At 35.5% G+C, this 14104-nt stretch overlaps 1 protein-coding gene across 1 annotated transcript in view; it reads left to right on the top strand.

Annotated features, from left to right (window-relative positions):
• Positions 1-14104, top strand: part of lrp1b (LDL receptor related protein 1B) — a gene marked incomplete at its 5' end in the record, with an annotated part of 277806 nt that overhangs the window by 101764 nt on the left and 161938 nt on the right. Inside the window, 4 exons of the mRNA XM_015391547.1 lie at positions 9353-9433; positions 9541-9711; positions 10946-11128; positions 13093-13293. Of these exons, the coding sequence (XP_015247033.1) occupies positions 9353-9433; positions 9541-9711; positions 10946-11128; positions 13093-13293 (636 nt within the window). The remainder of the gene's footprint in view (positions 1-9352; positions 9434-9540; positions 9712-10945; positions 11129-13092; positions 13294-14104) is intronic.

Raw genomic sequence — 14104 nt, 5'->3', positions numbered from 1 at the left:
AAGAAAGTCAAAAACTACTTTTACATTTTGATTTTGACATGCTTGAAATGTGACTGTATAATTCATTGCAGTGTCAGAGAGCTGTCAGCATTTGGCAGTTCCAGCTCATATATAATGCTGTGTTTCACCTGTAATTGATAAAAAGAGAATATGTGCTGAGAAGCACCAATGCTGGATTATTAAATACAGCTGTGTTGTTTCTGGACAAGGCTCTTAAAATCACAGCATGACACATACATAGATCAATTTTGTCTTTGTTACTACATAAATGGTGCATTTTTTTTCAGAAATTCATTGTAAATAAATAAATAAAAGGGTTAGAAATCATTATGGCAAACTGTTCTTGGGTCTTATATTTCCTGCTGAGTTGCTCAAAAATATGAAACAAGGCTTCAGCTGAGTGAGAAGATGAAAAGTCAAACACTGGTAGAGGTTAATTTAGAAGAAAAGGAATGAGTAGAGAAATGGTGAAATACTGTTATGGTCAAAATGTTCGTTTTTTTCATATTCAATGATCTGGGTTTACCTATTTATCCATCTTACCCTGATGCTGCTATGATTTTAGCATTTATGTTGGATTATACTCTTTTATTTTTAATTAAATGTATCAACTGCAAGGGAATCTAAAACTTTTAACTAATGTTGGTAACATCATTATTGCATGAATGCAGTTGTTGGTTTAAACCTATCATTATTTTTGATGTGCATTAATGCATTTTTTTTCTTTTTGTGTTGTTTTGGGTTTTTTGTTAGCTGCTGCTTTAGTGCGTCATAATTACACACCGACACACAAATAAACCCCTTCATCACAACAGGATGGACGGGATATTGATCAGTGTTGGCTTTGAATAGGCATCATTATGCTAGGAAGACAGGGAACTTTTTCTTTCTTTGTTTCTTTTTTTTTGCTTTCCTTTACCCCCAGCAGAGGTAAAAAAATAAAATGTAGAAAAGGATTTTCATTGACATTTGCATTTTAAAATCACAATAAAAGTAATCGTTATCTGTGTGCATTAAGTTGCTAAGTTTAGTCAGAAATATCACTTTGAAAAATTCTCTAACAGATAAGTTATTTTGGGCACACTGGAGTTCTTTTAGAAACTCAACCTAACTACATACTACATACCCTGATCACTTATTCACGCAGCTTCAGACATCTGTGTGTTTTTCTCCTTCCTAAAATCAAAGCCGTTCTAGTCTATGTTATTATTGACTCTATGGTGCTCTGACAGAAATATGGTTTGAGTCTATTTTGGAGCAAACACAGATTGTAGTCAGTGTGAAAGACCGGCATCAGTCTGTCAACTCTGTCAGCAAACCACTCCAAGACTGTAGTGTTATGAACCCAGACAGTGGGTCCGAAGTGATAGTCAGGGAAATGCATAAACAGAGAGATATGCCATAGATGTTAAGTCGAAGGGTCAAGTGTCTCCTTATTCAATATCAAAACATGATCATCCTAAAACAAACATAGGATAGACTACCCCAACAATCAAGGTGCCCTTTTAAACAAATTAGAAATAATGCTGCCATGTTAGGAGCAGATAACTTTGGCTTAGTGTTAAATTTGATTATGTTCATGTTTGTTTCAACATCTACTCAAGGAATACTTTATTTAAAAGTTATTTAATTTGCTATTGCATGTGTTTTTCATGAAACTGTGTCGTGAAATATGAGACTTCTAAATTGGTTATTAAATTATGTGTATAGTATCGCTACTAATTGCAGTCAAATCCAAATAAATTTTATGTCAAAGACAATAAAGAGTTTTAAGCTTTCATTTTTGTCTGTTTTCATAGATGTAGCCTTTGGTAGATCCATTGATTTCCATGATTGAAATCAGGAAATACTTTTACAAAACAAAAGGATATAAATACAAGGCAGCTGATAATTTAGCTGGGGGTTGGCTAGGTTTGGTCATGTTACACATGCAAAGCGATCTATCTTTGTATTACGTGAGAGTCAATAATACTAGTTAAACCTCTCTAGTTGGTATTTCAAATCAGTATATGAAAAATCATGATAACTAATTAATTGGATTTTTTTTAGTATTTTATATAGAATATTTTTGATACTTAAAAAAACTCCTCAAGGATTTAAATGTTGAGGTACTGACATAAAATCAGACTGCAGCTGTAGTTAAACACTTTTCATTTGGCTGAACATGCTGTAGAAAAAAACAGCAAAAGCTGTTGTTGAAAGCAAGTGATCTAAAAAACTTCAGCAGATTGTGTAAACCTAGACAGTACAAGAAAAGTAAAATGCATTCTAAAAAAAATCGTCTAGCCTGATTATATTTAAGCTCAGAAAATAGCTTAGGTGGCCTCAGTTCTCTGGCATTTGTCCTTCCTGCTGGAGCCATCGGTTTTACCCAAAGTATTCACTATTTTGCATCTTCTATTGAGGTCCATATTGCTCCTTCTTTAATCCAAAACACCATGCTTCATTATGTTTGTGCAAAAGTTTTCAAATAAATGACCTTTTGTTGATGAAGTAATATCTTCATCTTTTACCTTTAATTTTTTTCATTGAACTAATTTATGTTGTATGCATGGATAATCTGTTTGGTAAAAATGCTTACTGCATCCTCTTCCCGCCTTTCTAACGAGGAACCTTACATCTAATCAAAAGCCTTCCAATAAAATTGTCTTTTTTCTGTTATTTTTGTGCTGAACTTACTGGCATTCATGTTATAGATAGTACATCAATGTCTCTATATAATAATGACTTCTTGCTTTAGACGGTTACTTAAAAGGCTCTTTATTTCAGAACAGTGTGTTTTAAAATCATCTACTACAGGACCCAAAAGTTTTTTATGCTTTAATCAATTTAAAGACTAAAAGCTGTAACCCAGGGTGTGCTACTCCTGAGTTGTAATGCAAACCCAGCCTGCTTTGGTAGTGGCCTTCTCTAGCACATTGATTCTCAGGGGGGGTTAAGTCAGGTGAGTTGAGTTTGTCAGGGTGGCCTGTCAACACAGTAACACCATGGTCCCATTGGCCCACTGGAAAACAAAATCAGATCCTTCACAAAGCTTGTCAAGGAAGGAAACATGACATGTTCAGAGCTTTTCTTGAAGGTTGCTGTGTTGGCTGTTGACTTTAAAAAAACAGTGGACCAACAAGAACAAATGACCTGTCACGCCATATCATGACTGATTTTGGAAACTTCTCACTGAAGTTCAAGCACTGTGGATCCTGTGCTTGTCCACTCTTTCTCCAGACTATAGGACCCAATTAATCTAAATAAAATATAAAAATTGCATTCATTTGAGTAAAAGACTTTTGACAAATGGGCAATAGAGTGGTTTGACCAAGAATTTGGGTGATAATTTCTATAGCACCAAAAATGAGGACATTATGTGGCATATCAATAAATTACTAAATTGTACATAAGAATCTGTTGTACTCTTATTTATAGTACAATTTGGAGGGTTTTAAATTATGCTTGTGTAAATTAGTGACCTCTGAGATGAATCAGCAGTTATTTTGGCTTCCAGGGACAAAGAACCCTCATTGATGAGGTACCTGCTCCACGTTTATTAATTTAATGTTAATCCGTTCTCGCATCCCGTTCAATTGCAGCTTTCCCTTAAGTGCTTGCGTCCACGTTGCATCGACAAAGTGTGCAGAAGCCATGGAATGAGTCTTGACTACTTTTAGATATAAATTCATGCTCTTTTGTTCATTTAGAGTTAGACGAGGTCTTGCGTTTGGGCATGATGCTAACTTTCTATCAACTCTGATCCTTGTTTACTTTTTTAACCAAAGATGAGCAGATTTTTTCTTACATGGCACAACTTTTAGCCAATTATCTATTAGATCAGCTAGTTGCTGCATTTTGTTTTTGTATATTCTATGATTGAATATTATGCTGCCGCCCAGCAAAAATAAAAAATCTCCTCTTCAAGCCTCGTGCCTCATAAAAAAGGACAAATAAGCGTCTGGGTGGATGCAGCGCAGACGTCGGACAGTGCAATGAATATCCGGACTGTCCGGGATTAAAGCTGGACATCTTGTCACCCTAACAGGAATGCATATTAGATGTGCAATAGTGTGAACACATTTTAAAACATTTGTTTAGACAAAGGAAAATGTAAAGATGATTTTTATTGACATGCATGGTTTATTTCCTTTTTTATTCATGCTGGTCATATGACGTTGGTCTTTAACTGTTACTGCATATATAATCTTTGCATGGACGAGATGCATTTTTAAGGTTCTGTGCCAGTCATACAATAAGGTTTAACATACTTTTAGAAATGTCTGCAATAATTAACCTTGCCCAACAATCCATTTGTAGTTATTTATATGTAACACAAAAAAAGTATGTTTATCTAACTGTTTTACATTTCTTACATTTGTGTTTGTTTAAAAAAAATGAAGGACGAATCAAGCCCTTAAATAAACTGTCATTAGCGGTCTGAAGCTTACAAAAATAAAGTATTATTTTTTGTCTGATCTTCAGAACAAATAAGCACATCTCAAACACTTTAACAAGCCAGGAAATGTATTCTTATAGTCTGTCTTGCAGCAACAAGTAACACTGTATGTATATATAACTGGTACATTATAGGCTGGGATCATTAGCAGGGCTGTTTGTTTGCGATGGCATACTAATATGCTCTGCCTGGTAATGTAATCTTGGTCATTACTGCTACAAGGTATTTTTTCTAGACTTTCTCATTTGTGAATAAATGCTTAATGTAAAGAATGACGGTGTGCTTTTTTTTTGCACAAACTGCAGCTTCATCAATGCACTATTGTCATCTTTACACTATTTGCATTCAAATGGATGGGCTACTGAGAGCTGCTTAGTTATTATAAATACATACACATTCTTACACTAATTACTACATTCAGTTAAAGAAATTTCAAGGCAAAATAATTTATGTTGTGTTTTTGGACCAAAATCTAAAAATGGCCAAACGGATGCCAACAGCTCAAAGCAGTGATGCTGCATAACAAAATACTTCTGCACAGCGGCTAACTGTTCTAATGTAAGTTCCTCTGTGGTGTTACACAATCTGTTAACTCAGTTAAGTGAGTTTGAAGTTGCAGTCTTCTGGATAAACCCAAGAAAGCATCAAAACACATCAGACACTATGATGGCCCAGGGTTTTAAGACCTCTTTGATGATGTATTTATTCTTTTATCATGTGCAAGGAGGAAAGAGGGTGCAAAGCTGTTTTTAGAAGTGAACTTACAGTAGTTGTATTGGAAGCATACATTTAAAGGATCAGGAAAAAGGTTTGAAGATTCTCCTTAATCACTATTTGTATTAAATCAGCCCTTTAACTGTGATTGATGTTTGCCAAATGCTTCTCTGCTCCATATCGCATCAGCCTCCCTTTGTGTGTCCTAAGCCGCTTCAATACGCAGTCACAAACAGCCGGGGTGTAAAGCAGTAATTAAAGTTCATGCTCGGATTCATTCAATCATAATCAAGCTGTGCGGCAAAACATATTCTCTCCCGTTACTGTTGTCTGAGCTACCTCAGGCATCACTTCTCTGCAGGCACTCTTCTGTGAAGCCCTGGCAGCTCACTTAGCTTCAGTGGAGCTACTGTGGGTTTTGGAGCACCTGAATCTCGGTGGTAGCTGCCTTAGAGATTGATGTTAATTTGGATTTTGTTTGTCAGTAGTTTAGTGCTTGTCACACAATGGCTTCTGCTGGACTTTTCTGTTGGCATCATTATTTATGGATGCTGGTGTTTCCTTTTTAGCCATGCCTGATGCTTACTTGAAACCCTCATTATTTATGCATGTGTGTGATTCATTCTTTACAAATGTTAAATTCCAGGCAGTCATACACTTTCAGTAAGACCCGCAACATTTGAGGGAAATGCACCCTCCTTTAGATGACTCTATATAAAAATGATATATTAAACCTTCTCTAAAACATCAAATGTATACCATGCTGCTGCAGCAGATTGTCAACAAATCAATTCAAATGGAGACTTGCATTCCTTAGAGAAGCCAGTAAACCCTCTGTGCAGATTATACCGAAAGTAGGCCGATATGTGATAGGAATTCAAATGTCAATTCTGACAAAGTCATCAGCCCACAAAAAAGCACAAAGAATCAGTTTTCTCGAACCAGCCTTATCGCGGGTAAAAAAGTATTGATGCTTTAATGTAGACCAGAATAGATCATAAGATTCATCTTGATTAGATGCCAGGTGTTGACAGAGCTGAGAATGGGACACGACAGTATTCTATTAAGTTAACAAAAGAAGAAAAATGAGAAGAAGCACGTTGTGAAGATAGATAGGAGGAAAATCTGAACTGCAAGATAAATCGAAAGTAGGAAATAAATATGGAGCACTTTCTCCATATACTGTAGGTAGTGCGCTATTTGTCTTAGAATAAGTAGCAGATGATGGGTGAAAGCTGCTTGTGTGAAGATTGAATTCTGTTTCATGGCCAAGCATGTTTTACATCTGGTTTTGCAACTGGAGGCATTGAGCAGCAGATAAAATGTGAACACAGAACTCTTCTGAATGAAACTGCGGGAATTCAAGGCTTCTATGAACACAAAGCTTTAATCATATCTGGAATTTCACATTACTTTTCACTTATAACCAGGGCCAACAATAACAAAGAAATGGAGCATGTATTTCAAAATTAGCTCTATAGATTCTTTTAGGGTTTGAGGGCATAGCCATAGTTTATTGGCCATATTGAACATATTTCAAATATTTTAACATCTAAATAATAAATTGCAAGAATTTTTTTATATATATATTTTTTGGAGGCCCTCCCAAGACACTCCTAGATGCAGAGTCTTCATCCTGTGGTATAAGTACTTAGATTCCTAATAGGCAACTATGTACTTTAAGAAAGTAAGAGGACCTTTCAAGCAAAAAAAAAAAAAGAGCATTGCTTTATCTACTGTTAACAAATAAAACTAAAATCTACTTTCGATTTCAGACTGTTTCTTAGAATCAGCTGCACATGTTTAGAGCTGACACATCATGCAAACTGGCTGTCAGCCCTTAATACAGCTGTACCAGGATTGAACTCCTGCCCCGGGGCAGTTTACTGCATGTTCTCCTCATCTCTTTGTGTCTCTTTTGTCTGTTCAATTTAAGAAAAAAAAGGTTAAATACTGGTGACACTGAACATTTCACTTTTTTATGCTCTGTAAAGATATTCCACTGCCAACTTAGCCAGGCTTTCTAAGGGCTGTGGCTCATAAAGCTAATGTATTGCTAACTTTAGGCAATGTGTTTAAGACTTGTGATGAATACAGAGAATGTTGCGTTACGTTGTACATTTGTTTTCATGATGTGTGTTTGTGGTGTGTGCTTAGGTTAATGAGCAGACATTAGCATTAAATCAACATGTTTAATTTATTCCAAATGACTTACAGCAAAGAAAAAAAGTATAACCACAGGCAGTATCGAAGTACATGTAACATTTAGTTTAAGATTTGGAAGATTCCAGCAGAAAGCATAGTGGGCACCTGTGAAAATGACATTGGAGGTTGAATTGTTATAAGGGGAGGGTGTAGAGAAGCTGAAGCTAAGCAGCAAACATGGGGAATGATAATTACTTTACCAATCAAAAGCAGAATAAAGATCATTTAAATGTACAGATAATACAAGAATGAATAACCAAAATAAACAAAGAATGAACTAAAAAAAACAGCAACTACTCGAAAACATGAACAGCAGGAAATAGACACAAAAGATAACTTAAAAAATAAGGACCATATTATATTTAGCCACTGTTAAAGAAAAATGATTTTTAGTTTTTAATACAGTTAATCTTATGGCATGTGTAAAAGGTATGTTGAACACTCTCATTTTGAACATATTTCTTAATTTTGAACAAGTTTGTGAAGATAACCTTTCCTTGAACCAAATTACTGAATTTAAGTTTGTTCCTGAGAATTTATGGTAGGAAGAGGCCCCGCATTCCATAGCTATCTGTGGAATCTTGTCTTGTGTTTTCCTTAGCCAGATGACCTTAGAATTCCTGGAGGCCAGGCCGTAAATTAGGAGAAGTTCTAAGTTTTTCTGAGTGTCCAAGATAGCTCCTGGTTGGAGGAGCAAAGGCACGCCTTATTTGAATAAATTAAATACAAGAGGATGAAACTTTCTACACAGAAGTAACAAAATCAGATTTGCTCTTGCAATTCTCCAAAGATGTCTTTGTACGTCTTTGCTTTCTTTCCTTCTCTCCATTTATGTCAGGTAAATGAATGTATGTCTCCGTTGTTCTGCAGTTTCTGGTGTAAGTTTGTGCATTGTCTTACTTCTAAGTTTATGCACTGTCTTATATTGGATTAAACTCTGTAATTCTGTGACGTCAACACGCATTGCTGGTTTTCCTTGTGGCCACACGCAGCTCGCCGGGAGGGCCTGGGATCCAAAAGGAAGAGAGAGAGCCAAACTTTTTCCAAGTTAACTATTTTAGAATTATTTCTTCCTTAACACCATCCAGGACATGGAGCTCCAAAGGGCATTTACTTGGATATATTTTGAAATATGGCATTTGTTAAATTTAATCAGCACAATTACAATTACTGGATATTGCTAACATGTGAGTCATTCTAATCACATTTCTGATTCAAATATGCTGTACTGTTAAAAAGATAAAACTTAGAGATGCTTCTTCTCATTTTTTTAATACTCAATAACTGGTTCCTTAACTCTTGTTGATCCATTACCTTCCTAGTGCAAATTCCATATATTTTTGTCTTTAAAAGTCTATCGCCCTGGTTTGTTAATGAACCTGTGTGTATTTGACAAATGAGATGATTTATGTTCTGTGATTCCTAGTTTGTTTCTCCAATGCAGAAGTTAGAACATTCTTCACTGTACTGATCTGAGCTTGATTAATTATTTTATTCTTAAGTGACCATTGTCTGCCTTTTAATATACAAACCTGTTTTAAGCTGCATATTTTGGTTGATTTTTAACCTTTCAGCACTCTCAGGTAGAGACCGCCTTACTCCTCAATTGAAACATCCAACTAAAAGCTGTGGTTCATCAAGCTCATCTAATGCTGAGTTTAGTCCATGTAGCTGTTAAAGCTGATTTTAGGAGGTTTAAACCAGTAATGAAATATTAATTGGGTATCAAATGTTATGCCACAGCTTCCAAACAAATGTTTGCTCTATTAACATGTCTAAAGGAATACAGTATTCTTCTAGATAAACTGAAATTATGAGATACAGTTTGTAAATTAAGCCAGAACTTGTAGATAAATGATATTTATTTTCTAGAATGATCAGAACATAAAATATCTTTGAGGAATACTTTCTTTACAGCTAGTAACACATGTTATATTTGCTCTCCATTTTATAAATGTGTTGTTTTTTCTTTGTTATATATTTTTTTCCAAGCATTCCCTACATGCAAGCCTCTGACTGAATTCAGCTGCTCAAATGGACGATGCATCAGTGTCAATTGGCACTGTGATTCAGGTGAGCACAGAAAATCAACCACTTTTTTTTATCAACAAGCATGAAAATTCATTAGTAGTAAATGAATCACCCTTTATATTCCTTGTGGATCTTGTGTTTGCACACAGATGATGACTGTGGTGATGGCAGTGATGAAATAGGATGTATGCAGACCTGTTCCAACACACAGTTTCAGTGCACCAGTGGACGCTGCATTCCTGCGGACTGGGCTTGTGATGGTGACAATGACTGTGGTGACTTAAGCGATGAGAACACAACCTGTAGAGGTGGACCTGCATGTAAGTTTGTTTTTTACTTCAGATACAAACATGATAAAATGGTGCTAAAATCATTTGAAAATTTGGTTTTGTAATAATGTATTTTGTTTTCTTTCACCGACTGTAGAAAGACAGCTGTGATCAGACCTTTATTTATGGGAGCTGAACTATGTAATCTAATTATTACAGGGTGTAAATACAAAGCCACAAAAAAATCACAGCTCAGTTACTTGTCACTAGAATGTGGAGATAATTCATCACACTATTCTGATGTGACCTGCAGCTCTCTCCATCCTCCCTGTCTCTGTTCATTGGGGTGAAAGACATAACGGTTTATTTGTTGTTTTAGGGGGGGGAAGAAAAGGAAAAACACTTTTTTTTTTTTTTTTTTTTTTTTTTTTTTTAACCGTAGTGAAAGACTGTGTGGCCTCTTTCCCCTTGCAACAGCTTTCTGGTCACACCATCATGCTGGGTTAGCATTGATGATGTCACTAGTGCGACAGAAATCAGGAAAGTTAACAGTCATGAGAAGCATGTAAGGAAGCCAGGGTTATTAACTGTAGTTTTTTTGTTTTCGCACTTTTGTCCCTCCGAATCTCTCTTACCAGCGCTTCATCATGTTTATTGAATGCAAACAGAGTTGTTTCAGCTTATTACTGTAGATCAAACACAACTGGTGTGTTGTGTTGAAGTCCGTACGTTGTGTTCAATGGTGTCACGTAATTTAGTGGGTCCACCCGGGTCTGGTGTTCCCACAGCATGTCGATCAAAGCCAAGGCGATTTTACCCGAGTTGTTTGACCCGTGTAGATCAAGTCAGTATGCTGTTCCCACTGCTACTAAATTGTTCCCAGGTTAAAACAGGTTTTTCGGTTCATATTAATGGGGTAAAAGATATCTCACATCATTAACTTTTGATGCAGTTGTGATCTTATATATGAAAAAAATGCGCTAAAAAAGGTAATATTCTGTAGGAACCTGTCATGAAAGTCAGAGTATTAAAAAGAAAAATGATCCAAGTGTTTTTATATTACAATAAATCATTCACTGCTGACCTAGTAACCCACTATTAAACACAATAGGGACTTTAAAAAAAAGTGGAACTAAACAACCTCCTAGAAGCTAAATGTTTTGGCATAAGGTAGCTCTTGAAATTTTATGTAGCAAAAAACAAAACAGCAATTATCATATTTAGATTTTGTGAGGTTGCAGTGTGGAACTGTGAGATATTAACGTTTGGATAACTTTTGTTCCAGTACTCCCATCTGTCATTGAATGCAGCGGGGATGAATTCCACTGTGTTGAGGATGGAACCTGCATCCCTGAACGCTGGAGATGTGATGGAGACAAAGACTGCGAGGATGGAAGTGATGAGAAAGACTGTGAAGGCACCAAAAGGATGTGTGACCCTAAGGCCAAGTTTACCTGCAAAGATACAGGTGATCCATGGCTTCTCAGAAGTTAAAAGCAAACAAAAATGGAAAAACACAGACAAGCCTTTATGTTGGGTAGTAATTGATTTATTATAATCTTAAAGGTAATGAAATAGTATTCTTATCATTCTAATTCCTTGTATAAGCATTCATAGAAAGAAATAATTTCATTCAAATAAGTTTACTAACAATATAAATCAAAATTAAAATGTTATCTTTATGCAAACTGGTCCAATTTATCTTCATTGTAGAGTTTGGTTTGGTCCAAATGAAATTCAAATCAATCCTGTCGAGGCAGTCATATGTTTAAAATTAACTTTCAATCACATACAGTTCAACTCAATTAAAAATGTTGTAAAGCTCAGTCCTTTTTTTACCATTTAATACCAAATGCTATTAACCGTTCCATCAAAAGAATCCCATGTGACTCTGTTAAGGTGTTGACTTGATGGAGTCAGGGCTTCCACCCCTTTTATGTGCAAACACAAGGCCACGTTGGAGCGAAACCACTACGCTATGACAGGAAGTAGCCTCCAGCAGAACCGTGCTCAATATGAATGGCTATCTGCCCAACCAGCTGAGAGTTAAGAGGTCAGATTGAAAAAAAAACTCCCTTAGAGGATTATTTTTTTATGGGAAAATAGAGCAAAAACAGAAAATATAATCATAGCTGCACTGGTTGCATTAATTTCTCTGTCAGGGAATGAGACCTTACTAAACACAAAAGTATTAAGGCAGGACTGCTTTCACTCGGAAAGAAACTCGAAAGTAAACAAAGTTAATGGCAGCAATAACTCCCTCTGTGTTCCAAGCAGAAAAGCACTGGAACAGGACTACTGATAAACAAAACAAAAGCAATTTAGCTAAGCATATTGGTATATATGTGAATGTAAAACTGTGTATTTTAATTAAACATAACCGATAATATCCTTAGACTGAAGATATACTGTAAATGCTGTGGGCAACCCCCCCCCCCCAAAAAAAAAAAAAAAAAAATAATAAAAACTGTATAATAATGATCATTTTAGTCTTACCTTAAAATTTTTAAACATTCATTCCTTTTTTTTCCCAAAGGTGTTTAATCATCAAAATGAAAATATAATCTTTTTCTCAGATAAAAATTAAAAATTTCATCTGAGAAATAAAGAATTTGTTTCTCTCCTCTCAGCTTTTCACAAAGGACAAAAAAATGTGTTTTCATCTTTTTTTCTGAAACATTATTTCATATTTATTTAATCCATTGAAAAATCCATAAGAGATAGCTGATGTCTCTAGGAACAGCTGTGCAATACAGTATACTGTTGTTAAACAACCTTTCATTCAGGCATAGTTAGCTATCTATCCAAACCTGTGTCTTTTTATCCAGTAGTTGAAAGAAGAAGGTAAGAAATTGATTGGGTTACTTTCATTTTGCCCTTTCTCTTTTGCTGTTTCTCCCAAGACAGTTTAACAAGAATGGACTTCATGCTGCATGGTGACAGGTTGATTAGACCACACAATTATTAATTACTCTGGACCCAATGTGTCAGACTTCTCTGCACTGGTGCTGTTGTCCCCACCAGATGAAATAAAAATCCTTCACTGACAAAATGAAAAAAAAAAAAAAAAAACTTTTTTTTATTTTAAGAAAAAGAAAACTTGGCATTTTTTTTCTATTGATGTTCTTTGTTAAAATATTTTTTAAGCAGTTAAGGAATAGGAACATTTATTCCAGTGGCAAAATGAACATGCATTTTCTTTGTGAACATTTTTACAAAGAGAATCTAAAATGTTGAACAGTTTTCAACAAAAAAATAAAAATAAATAAATAAAATCCCATAGATATTAGTTTTATTTTAGGCAAAGTAGAGGGCTGAGCTCTTAAAGAAGTTTAGATAGTTTAATATCTACTTTGGAAGTTGAAGTTTGAACAGACATTAACTCTCAGACGCTTCTTTCATCTGTCAAACTTAACCTTTTGTGCTTTACAGGCAAATGCATCACAAAGAGTTGGGTGTGTGATGGAGACATTGACTGTGAGGACCGTTCTGATGAAGAGTCATGTGAATTATCTGTCTGCAAGCCTCCAAAATACCCTTGTGCGAACGACAGCTCCGTATGCCTGACTCCTGATAAGATCTGCAATGGCAAAGTCGACTGTGCTGACCGCTCGGATGAAGGACCCATCTGTGGTAATTCGCTTTCTTGTCTCGTTGTTTTGCATCTTTTTTTGCCTGTCAGGTAAATTATATGCATCAGTAGTCAATTTGTTAAGTATCAGAAATTGTAAAGATTTCAGGCGATTACTGAAAACATCTTTCCACCATCTCCAATATGTTGGCTTTGTAACATCCATCACTGCTCTGGGGAAGCTTTCACAAAGGATTTTTTTATTGTTTGCTGTTAAATCAGGCATACAGGCAGATTTATAGTTCATTCCAAAGGTGCCTGATGGGCTCAGCTCTGTTGGCAAGTAAACAGAGGCCAGGTGAAGTAACCACTTCACCCTGACTGTTTTTTGGAGTGTGCGAAAGACAAAAAAAATCATATTTTAAATACAGATTGGAACTAATATAGAAAGGTTTCTTTTGTTTAAAAAAAAAAAACTAAAAAAAAACCTAACATTATCTGTTCTTTAAAAGTTCTATTCTTTAGGTTTAGATTAGAAACTAGGTAAAACAAATGTGAATACAATCCTTATTTATGGAGTTTATAAGGGAGGTTTCCTTTGTTTAAGTCACAAAGGGCAATAAGTAAAGAGTCCGATATGTAATTGGATTCATTCCTAAATGGCTCATATGACCCTGAGTTCCATTTTGAGGCAGTCAGAGCTTCCCTTAAATGTGTAAATTACCATAAATGTTGTTTAAGACAGTACAACCGACAGAGGAGTGCTGCCCGTTGCTTTCAGGAGCGCTTAACGTTACAGAGTTTTTTTTTTTGACAAAACGTCTGTATATGTGTATTCATCCACCATGAACTCTGCTTTATATAATTACCCTT

This window comes from Cyprinodon variegatus, unplaced genomic scaffold (assembly GCF_000732505.1).
Source record: "Cyprinodon variegatus isolate N-32 unplaced genomic scaffold, C_variegatus-1.0 Scaffold546, whole genome shotgun sequence".
Taxonomy (NCBI): Eukaryota; Metazoa; Chordata; class Actinopteri; order Cyprinodontiformes; family Cyprinodontidae; genus Cyprinodon; species Cyprinodon variegatus.
The sequence above is the reverse complement of the archived record's forward strand: the minus strand, read 5'-3'. Positions and strand labels throughout refer to the sequence as shown.